Raw genomic sequence first — 10,480 nt, forward strand, 5'->3', positions numbered from 1 at the left:
CAACAAATTAATGAATTATATGTCGCACGTTAATGTGCAATTAATATATATATATATATTGACAGCGACAGAATAAAAGAATTTTTTATTATGTAACTTGTTACTCTACTTTAATATTTTTTCTCAATTATCAATAATTAAATTACGTCTTTCAATATATATATATAAAAGAAAAGAAAAGAAAATGATCAAAATATTTTCAGAAATGGATGGACGAAAGTGATAGTAAAATATTTTCTAATAAATGATCTAAAAATTGAAAGGCAGTGGGGTGGGCATGCAGTTGTTTTCACTATGGGGGCCATTAGGTTGGTGGATGCTATGCCAATATAAAGGTTTAGCCCAAGAGATTACAGGCAGGGAAAGGAAGCTGATCATCATCAAAGCTAATGGTTGAATTAATCATAATTAATTACCATATTTAGGCTAATTGTTCTTTAATTTTTTATTGTTTTTATTGCATGAGAAAGCTTGTACATAGCTTGAAGGCCTAGAACACATTAAAGAAGCTTTAATTTAATGTTAATCAAATTCACTGCAAGGCCAACTAAATAAAAAGTGTTGATAAAAAGATGACACACAAAAAGGGCAAACAGGATTTATGGTGGATTTGTCAACACTTTAATCTTTATAGACACTAGGTAGGTAGAACACATCACAATCAAATTACTATTTTTAAGGGATTAATAAATTGACGTGGGTGATTAATTAAGTTAATTACTTACATAATTAATTTGCTATATGCACATTTAAAAATTCATTGTGCTTGCATGGGGCTGGTGACTTTTGAATATGACCTTGAAAATTACCTATAATTTTTTTATTTTTTAATTTTTGTGGGTTCATTAGATTGCCCAATTGATTGTGACAAAAAGGGGATCTCCACCGTTCAAATTAACTCATAGCCTAAGCTATATTTGTTAATTTTACAAGCTAATTAAGTGTTGTTTAAAAGGGTTTGGTAGCTAGCCGTTGTAGAAAGCAAATTATATATATAATCATATATATATGTATATATGTATGTATATTTGAGATTAATCTCTCTAACAAAGAAAAAATAAACCCAATGTTTAGATCATATGATAACGTTTCATGTTCGGGTTTTACGTACAAGAGATTTTTATGTTTCGATGCAAGAGGTCTTTCTTTAATGTTATCTTAATCTTGATTTCGGAATTGTAACTCTCCTTTCATGATATCAAAATAAAAATCTCATCATCTTTAAAAAAAAAAAGTCTAAATCATATGACAATGTTATGTTCTAAAATTATATGCGACATGATAGTATATACTTAATTCTTAATCTGGATATAGTTTTGCTCAAAAGGATAATATGAACTATAAAAAGAAAATTACCTTTGGCATACCATTTTTGTGAAAGTGACCATTCATGTATCTCACGCTATGGAAAATGATAGCAACAGGTTACCTAAATGCCTTTCTTTTGTCTGTCCAAATTAATATAGAGAACAACAAAACTCTATCTAGTTTTTAGATCTCCAATCAAAAAAAAAAAAAACTCTTAATTTCTGTTAAAACTATCAAAACAAGCCTAAAGAATTATCGAGATGGTTAAACTAATCAATACTCTAAAATTTCGTGATGTATGAAACATCTCTCGAATCACATCGAGAGTATCAAATATAAAACTATTTACATACCATTCATACATATGCTCAGAGAGACAAAAATCATTATTAGATAGTTTAATCAAAGCTGGAATACTCCGAATTAATTGATTTTTTTTTCTATCTGACAATGTATTACTTCAAAAAAAAATTTAAAAAAAGGTTTTTTAGTGAAAAAAAAAGCAGAAAAAGCCAAAAGTTAATTGGGATTCCTGTCCTACACATGAGCTTTATCCAAATTTAGGGATGTATGGAATAACAACAAATAATTGACAATGAAAATAGTCTTTTTTGTGTAAAACTTTTATCAGAAGGTACTGATTCTTCAGCTTGGAGATCACACGTGGTATAATAATTAATTAAAATCACAAAGAAATGGACAACATATTGGCATAACTAACAGTTAATCTGGCATTAAATACAGATAATTATAATTATATAATATAGTTTTAGCACTTTGCAGTTAGTTTTTGTCTGTTTTGCATATGTAAAAACTTTGTTTTGTTGCATATAAAACTCAAGTATTCCCCCCAGCCTACCACCTACTCAATTGATTTATAGTTCATGATGTATATGGCTTCATTTTCTGGGCCCTCTCTCCCTTTCTACCTAAACTAAACTTCACTGTAAAAACTGAGTAAAATTAATACAAATTTGTGTCTCTCATCAAGAACTTATGTCAATACAATTAATACCAAACTTATCAACTATTGAGCTTAATATATATATATATATATATATATATATTAGTACTGCACACCTTATCAAATTAATTTTTTAAAGACAAAATAATATAAAAACTGACCCAACCAAACACCTAGAAAGGGAAGCAGGCAAAGTAAAGATTAAAGAAAGGTAATGATACATGGATATATCTCACTGACAATACCTGGTGCTCGATTTTGTGCCTTGTACCATGTAATTGAAGGGTCTTTGTCAGTCTTTTAGCTCATGAGCATGTGGTGGAAAGGATATATTCCAACACCGATTCTTGCTAAGTAATCCCTGCATATGTATTTATCATATACACACACATATATATGTATATACACACACTCATAACATTTATGGTTTTATATTTCTGAAGATGCAAAGATGTTTTGCCATGCAGACAAGTCCCATCACCATGCAAATATCAGTTACGTACAACTAGAAAGCCAGAGGGAAAACAGAAACAGAGAGCTTTGTTAAAACTGTGAAAATGTATACAATAATTGAGAGCAAACATTGCAACTTTTGCATGGAAAGAGGTGAGCTTAAGGAAAGTGACTGAGCTTTGGACTTCAAATATTTTCTCTCATGGAACACCACCAGTTGGAATTGTTATGCTTATCGATCTAACACCTGAAGAGATTCCCTCTATGTACTACTTTCACTTTAATGCACTTCTCAAAAAAAAATTGTCCCGTCGAAAAAATTCGGTTCAAAATAGTATATTTTTATCGATAAATTTTCAATTAATCTAATTTTTATTTTTCAAATAAATTTTTTTGTTATAATCAATTTTGTCTCAAATAAGTTTCTTATCGGATTCAAATAAAATGACTTAATGATGTAACGATCCGGATTTAAATATTATTGGTTTAATCATTTTTAAAATTTTATATAACTTAAAACAAAATTACAAATAATAATCAATTTAAATTTTTATATAAATTTTAATAATTATATTCACACTTACATTGACCAAGCAAAGTTGAGCAGCCAGAAAATGACTATTGAGAACCTTAGCAGACAGTTTCTCTTACTTACAATTTAATTAAATCATAATATTGTTAAGTCCCTCTCATTTCTATCTTTTTTTATTATTTTAATTTTTTTATAATAAAATTTATTTATTCAAAAATTTTCCATGGCTGCTTATGACACATCACCATCCCATCATCATTAGACATAGTTTTAAAATGACTATTTTACCCCTACTTTTCTACAAAATATGTAGAATACCCTTGTGGGGGAAAAATCTGGCACACACCTTGGGGGAAGTACCACCTCTAAGGTGCACGTGAACATGGAGAATTTTTTTGTATTATTGTCGGGTCCTTTTCGAGAAGGATTCGATCAGTGGCCACACCCGTGACGGGCGAGGCTATTTTCGTCACTTCCGTCTGCCCATCACGGCGGCTGCTTACTTCGGTGGCGAGCTTCGTAGTTCCGGGTCATTTATAGGGGTATTTCGGGAATATAATTGCTTTCAATAAAATTATCAGCGGACAACGACAATTCTTCAACTTGAAGCTCCCTTCCGCCAGCAATGTTTGAAATTAACTGGCTCGTGTGGGCTCTTTTGTACATTGAAATACCTAAAGTGCCCCTGATGTCCTGGAAATATTACTAACTTCTTCAAGAAAAATTAAATTGAGCTTAGGAATTTGAATCATAGCAAAAATAAAAAATAAAATCCTTATAATGAAGCCATACGTTAATTCAATTTGTACTTTCATGGAGAATAAAATTTTTATAATATAGATGTCCGATATTTTTCAATACGAAAACTGAAAAAAATTATGAAAATTTAAATTATACAGTATAAAACGTAAGAGTATTAGGTGACTAGAAAAGAAAAACGAGTTTTATTTTAGAATATAAAAGAAAATAAACAAAGAAAAACGGACGGAGAGAGTATTAAATCCTTTTTCCGATAATATTAAATATATGAATCTATTTGACATGGTATAAGTTCCGAAAATATTAAGGGTATAAGTTCCTAAAATTAAATGGAATTAGGATAAGGACAACTTGTTAATACCAAAGAAAGCTAGGGGCAAATTGAGTATAGCATTAGCCAGCAGTGTTGAATATACTATAAGCTAGTGAGTGATATTTATTTATAAATAACAGCCAAAGAAGACTTGGTTGGCTTCTTATGTTCTTCCTTGTGCTAGCAAAAGGGCAAAAAAAAAAAAAAAAAAAGAAACCTTAAGCACCAGAAATGAAGGAGAAATTCCTGGTTTTTGTCTTCCTCTAGCTACAAGAAAATCCCAAGTTTTTCTTGTTGGGGGGTTTTTGTTTTTTATTTATAAAAATAAACAAACAAACCTTTTCTGCTTTTGGTGAGATGAGCAGCAAGAACTAGGAATAAAAGAGAGAAAGAAACAAGAGAGTCATTTGGAAGGAAGAGAAAGAAAGACAAAAAGTTGGGTTATTTTTTTTTTATCTGTTTGCTTTATCTTCAATGTCAAACATTACAGCAGGTGATGGAGGGAGCTTATCTTCAGGCAACACTGCTGGAGAAGAAGTTCATCAACAACAACAACAGCAGCAGCAGCAGCAACAGCAACAAGAGCAAGTGAATCACTTTCATGGTTTAAACTCTTTGCCTTCTTCAACTAACAGCAATGGCTCCACCACTACTCCACAGGAGCAACCTCCACCAGCTAAGAAGAAGAGAAACCTTCCAGGAACTCCTGGTAAAATGAACTGGCTCTTTCATTAGCTACTTACTTATTTGTTTTTCTGGGCATCATTTCTTTGATTAAACAAACTTTATTTTAAAGATTTTGTTGTGTTAAAATTAACAGGGTCATTGAAGTAGAGAATTGAAGAAAGATTTTTTTGTTTACTGCTTTGAGTTTGAGTTCGTTACATCAGTAATTCAATGTCTTTTTTCTCTGATTCATCTTATGGCTTATAGACTACTTGGTATCAGTCAACAGAGTTCTCAAAATGTAAGCATATGAATTTTTACCTACTCAACTAAGTTATCTTGGCTTTACATGCCGGATTTAGAAAGTTTTGGACATGTTCTTGCATATGCCTGCATATATATATATATATATATATATATTGGATCAAAACAAAAGGGAAAACCTTCTGCAGGCAGCTGATTTAATTCATTAGGGCTGTTATGAAGAAGATTTTCTGTATTGTTTTGAGTAGGAAGAAAGGTTTTGGAGCCAATCTGGGTCAGAAAAATGGTGAATTATTGAAGTTTTAAGTTGTTGAAAGGGGTTTCAATTATTGGTTGGGTATCACAATCATTGCAGAGCAAACTGTTGGCCTTGCCCTCACTCCTTTATTTTTTTTTCCTTTGTTTTGTTTTTTAACTGTTTCAAGTAAAGGAATCACATATCCCGGCTAATGGAATATCTGTACTGTCCTCTCTCTCTCTCCCTCTTTCTTTCGTTTTTTCTCTTTTCTTTCTTTCTTTCTCTCGCCCTTTTCACATTTCATATTGATCTAATCACTCCAGTCTCTTAACTGTTTATGTTATTTTATTTAAGATGGCAGTCAGTTGAATGGTAGTCAAGTAAGTAAAAGGACCCAAAAATTTGGTTCTTCCAACGAAATTGAAGATATTAACTGTGGAAAATGAACAATATAATGCTCTTTAATTCCCAAAGATTATTTCCAAGTAAATTGGTTTTCCGAAACTTTTGAAAGTTAAGAGCACTAAAGGTTTAGAATAACAGAAAAATGCTATGGCAAAAAGTGAATGATGACATGTCTTTGCATGGGCTTTTATGTGTGCAGATCCCAATGCAGAAGTCATTGCTCTATCGCCAAAGACCCTTTTGGCCACAAACCGTTTTGTATGTGAAATCTGCAACAAAGGATTCCAAAGGGACCAAAACCTTCAACTTCACCGGCGAGGACATAACCTGCCGTGGAAGCTTAGGCAAAGGACAAGCACTGAAATCCGGAAGCGGGTCTATGTCTGCCCTGAACCTTCATGCGTGCACCATAACCCGGCTCGAGCTCTAGGCGACCTGACGGGGATCAAGAAGCATTTCTGTCGAAAACATGGAGAGAAGAAATGGAAATGCGACAAGTGCTCCAAGAAATATGCTGTGCAATCTGATTGGAAAGCTCATTCAAAGACATGTGGCACCAAGGAATATAAATGTGACTGTGGCACCATTTTCTCCAGGTTTATCCATCTATATTTATCCACCTTTGAACAGGACTCTATAACAGCAACTTGTCACTATAAAGATTTAAAAAAAAGTTTTGATTCAATGTCTAGAACGCCCTGTAAGAGTAGTTGGCTGTGCATGCATGAACTAAGACTTGAAATCAATGGCGTTATCTTTGATAGAAAAAGATGATTGGAACAATCAGATTGCTTCAGAGTATATTATTTTTGGGTCGATGGCAGCAAGTTTAGTTAATTTCCTCAATACCCACTTGCTAGCTTTGCTTAAAGTCTTTGTTTGACCACAGATTCTGCATGAAATTGTTATTTTACTATAAAGTCCTAGTCCCCCTTCTTGTGGTCCAAGCAATTGAATAATGGACCCTTTTCTCAATAATTGTTCTTTCTCTGAAGATTATTAAGTGATTAACTAATCAGATTGTTTATCATTATTTTTATTTTTTATTTTTTTTGCAGAAGAGACAGTTTTATTACCCACAGAGCTTTCTGTGATGCCCTAACTGAAGAAAACAACAAAGCAAACCAAGGACTTGTACCCAACGTGGGATCCAACTTACAAGCCCAAGTCACTGAGCTTATTCCTGCAATTCCCATCAACAACAACCCCAACACATCTGCCATGAATATTTCTGATCCGTTCAGCCATGACACGAAAAGCCCTTTACAGCCCTTAAGCATGGCAGGAAGCATGTTCTCCAACAATCCTGGAAACCTGTTTGGTGAAGAGAAAAGTAATGTTTCCAATCCTTCCCCCTCTTGCCTGCAACTCAATGCGAATAATTCGTCGACATTATTCGAAGGAAACGGGCACCTGTTTTCTGGCTCAGCCTCCATGTCTGCCACTGCATTGTTACAGAAAGCAGCTCAAATGGGTGCAACTGCTACTACTGGTAGCCTAAACTCTCCCTTGATGGGGAAAAGTTTCACTACAAGCATGGCGCCACCATCATTTGTTTCAATGCAAACTCCTCAGAGTAATCAACCACAAATGCTAGGAGCTGATGCTGGATTCACCAACCAGTTCATGCAGAAGAGCCAACAAGAAATACGGTCAGATCAGTTTTTCAATGCTAATGGAGGGGTTGACCATCAAAGTTCAGCTGTGAACAATATGGGGATGTTTTCAGGGGTTTTTGATCAAAACAATGCGTTGTTGAAGAGTATAGAGAACGATCAGCGCGGTGCGAGTTCAAATTCAGGGTTGAGTACCCCAAGAAGTGGTGGAGCAAACCCTTCTGGTCTGTCAGGCTTTGGTGGGGATATGATGACTGTTGATTTCTTGGGAATCGGGGGATCGAGACCCAGGAATCTGCTTGAAAAACAGCATCATCATCATCATCAACCACTGCAAGATCATTTGGAGTTTGGAGGTATTGCTCAGGCTAGACTGCAAGGCTTGAGCCATTTTCAGCAACATGCAGCTTTGGAGAAACCAATGTGGAAAGTTTAAAATTAGAAGTAGCTAGCTAGCTCAATAATAGAACTCCTTGCTAAAACTTCTTCTATTGCTTTTTCCTTTTCCCTCTCTTTATTTTTAGCCATGGATTAATATTTAAGAAAGTGATCTTGCTAAAAAGCAAGCAATTGAGCATTTTGGCTAAATTTCAAGCAATTTAATTAACCTTCCAATAATTGGTACAAGTTACCATTTCGTTCAAAAATTAAGTAATTATTATCTTAAAAATTAATTATTAAAATATGTAACATCGATATCTATAATATTAAAACTATCTTTATAAGATTATTTTGCAATTTCGTAATTTTTTTTATATGAATGTACTATACCTTTGTTGCAAGTCAAGTTATTTTTATCTATTTCATCTTTTAAAAGGCTTGACATGACATCGAAATCAAATTTAAATTGATTTTAATATATATCATTTTATAACGAGATTATTATTTTTTACAAAAAATTAACTTATTGAGATTTGTAACATTAATGTTTATAAATCTAAAACCTCTCTTTTACTTAACCGGTGTGAAATTCCCTTAAGATTTGTACACTACTAATTATCTCAAAGAGTAATTATATCATTGTCACGCATGATTTGCATTAAAATTTTTCCCTAAGACATTGGTCGAAAAGAAAAGAAAGAAAACCTTTTACGTTTTGCCTTTATAATCATTGCTCTAAGCTTTTTCATTTCCCTTTTTCTTTTTTTTTTTAATACGTGCACGGTCACACAATACTCTTTTTCTTTTCTCTTTTTCTCCCTCGATGGATGAACCATCGACTCGTCGTCCTCGTGCCATGGTGCGAGCAACATGCTTGCACAGCTTCGGCCCGTGTAACAACCATCAAGCCTAAGTTAACAGATCAAAAAAAGGCCCCCAAAAGGGAAAACAATGGCCTTTTCTAGATTTGTGGCTCTGAGTACCTAATGAAACCACAGATAATGAGAGCCACCAGAACTGGATAAGCATCATCAAGAAAAGCTGGCCAAAACCCAAAATTTTTATGCGTGATTAGTCATTAAGAAACCAATGAAAAATGCAAAACTTACACAAACATTTATGAAAACCAAAAGCACCTAAATTGGACCGTCCGTGCCTTGGAACTTGTATCCATAATAAGCTATAGTTCCAATACCACCCAAGCAAAAGTGCGGAAATGGCATTGCAGCAGTACCTTCATCCATGCAAATATGTGTCTCTGAACAGAATTTACATGACGCAGTCATCCAACAATGGCCACAAGGAGAGTTTCCAAGAGGTGACGACGAGGCAAGGAAAGTCCCCGGCGGAGGAATTCGCACCGCTTGCGACAACATTCAGGCGGCGCCTACTTGTTGGTGTTGGTTCAGCTTCTCTAGTGGCTGTCGGTGCAAATTTTGGTGGCTTAACTAGTTTTCTTCTGGGGTTATCACCAGAGGGTGGTCGAAACTTGAAGCTGGATGTGCTTTATCCAATTGAAGGATTTAGTCGTCGCATTGAAAATAATGAAGGATTTGGTTAGTAAGTCCTATTACTTGGCTTCCTTGACAACTTTATTTTTTAAATTTTGAGATAAGATGATGAATATATCATAGTATCATAATCGTATAAACATTGAAATGTTCCAACAATGTCGGACAGAAACAATTGAAATCAAATGAAAGTTCGTATAAGATTTTTGGACTGCTTGCAGAGTTCATATACCCGGCAAGTTGGGTTGGAGATCAAAGGCTGCTATATAGAGCAGCTGAGAGATTGGAGAGATCACTTGATCCACTTCCCACGAGCCGTCTAAAATCCAGCAATCGTCCCCGCAAGAATGTGAACGAACCAATTGTTGCATACGGTCCGCCTGGTTCGAGTGGTGAGCTCAACGTCAGTGTCATTGTCTCACCAGTCCCCCTAGAATTCTCGTGAGTATACTACTATCACTGTTAACAAACTTCCACTGGAATCAATGTGACCCTTAAGGTGACATGAAAATAGAGATGTCAATGAGTGTTTTATAAAGGCATCTTATAATCATGTTCAGATACAGTTTGAGTAGTAAAACTATTATTCATTACAAATTCAATTAAGACTCAGGTAATGATCTTAGGATACCCACTGCCTTGCCCGCCAACATCCCTGAAGATGACAACTAATGGCCTAATGCTTTGCCTTTTGGCATTCATAGAATTGAAACATTCGGAGGGCCAAAAGAGGTGGGAGAAGCTGTGATTCGGACGATCACAGGACAACGCCCTGATGTGAAAGGAACTCTGATAGAATCAACTGTGAGGGAGGATCCTTCCAAGAATGTCAAGTACTACGAGCTGGAATTCAGAGTCGAAAGCCCCTCGTTCCAGAGGCATAATGTTGCCGTTTGTTGTGCTCGTGGGGGTAGGCTCTTCACTCTGAATGCCCAAGCAACAGAATCGGCATGGCCAGAGTTCCAGTCAGCCTTCTATAGAATTGCTAATTCATTTAGTCTTACCACTTGATATTGAGTTTCACTTCAGCTTCTTTCCAGGACCTGTTGGCAGCACAGGAAAAAACAACA

At 34.7% G+C, this 10,480-nt stretch overlaps 2 protein-coding genes across 2 annotated transcripts; both read left to right on the top strand.

Moving 5' to 3' along the window:
* The first annotated feature begins 4,460 nt into the window (after window positions 1-4,460).
* On the top strand, window positions 4,461-8,122 carry LOC110415396 (zinc finger protein GAI-ASSOCIATED FACTOR 1-like). Its single transcript, XM_021427038.2, has 3 exons — window positions 4,461-5,038; window positions 6,102-6,498; window positions 6,961-8,122. Exons 1-3 carry the CDS (start codon window positions 4,804-4,806, stop codon window positions 7,952-7,954), a joined length of 1,626 nt encoding a protein of 541 aa, XP_021282713.1. The 5' UTR covers window positions 4,461-4,803; the 3' UTR covers window positions 7,955-8,122.
* Window positions 8,123-8,955: 833 nt separating this feature from the next.
* On the top strand, window positions 8,956-10,433 carry LOC110415065 (Photosystem II reaction center PsbP family protein). Its single transcript, XM_021426546.2, has 3 exons — window positions 8,956-9,455; window positions 9,632-9,851; window positions 10,115-10,433. Exons 1-3 carry the CDS (start codon window positions 9,116-9,118, stop codon window positions 10,419-10,421), a joined length of 867 nt encoding a protein of 288 aa, XP_021282221.1. The 5' UTR covers window positions 8,956-9,115; the 3' UTR covers window positions 10,422-10,433.
* Window positions 10,434-10,480: the final 47 nt, after the last annotated feature.

This window comes from Theobroma umbraticum, unplaced genomic scaffold (genome assembly GCF_002168275.2).
Source record: "Theobroma umbraticum cultivar Fairchild unplaced genomic scaffold, ASM216827v3 scaffold_147.0, whole genome shotgun sequence".
NCBI lineage: Eukaryota > Viridiplantae > Streptophyta > Magnoliopsida > Malvales > Malvaceae > Theobroma > Theobroma umbraticum.

Excerpts from the sequence above, each read along its gene's own strand:
- LOC110415396 (XM_021427038.2), top strand. The coding sequence starts at position 4,804 with ATGTCAAACATTACAGCAGGTGATGGAGGGAGCTTATCTTCAGGCAAC. Across the intron at positions 5,039-6,101 it reads AAACCTTCCAGGAACTCCTG|ATCCCAATGCAGAAGTCATT; the intron begins GTAAAATGAACT and ends TTATGTGTGCAG. Across the intron at positions 6,499-6,960 it reads TGTGGCACCATTTTCTCCAG|AAGAGACAGTTTTATTACCC; the intron begins GTTTATCCATCT and ends TTTTTTTTGCAG.
- LOC110415065 (XM_021426546.2), top strand. The coding sequence starts at position 9,116 with ATGGCATTGCAGCAGTACCTTCATCCATGCAAATATGTGTCTCTGAAC. Across the intron at positions 9,456-9,631 it reads TGAAAATAATGAAGGATTTG|AGTTCATATACCCGGCAAGT; the intron begins GTTAGTAAGTCC and ends GACTGCTTGCAG. Across the intron at positions 9,852-10,114 it reads CCAGTCCCCCTAGAATTCTC|AATTGAAACATTCGGAGGGC; the intron begins GTGAGTATACTA and ends TGGCATTCATAG.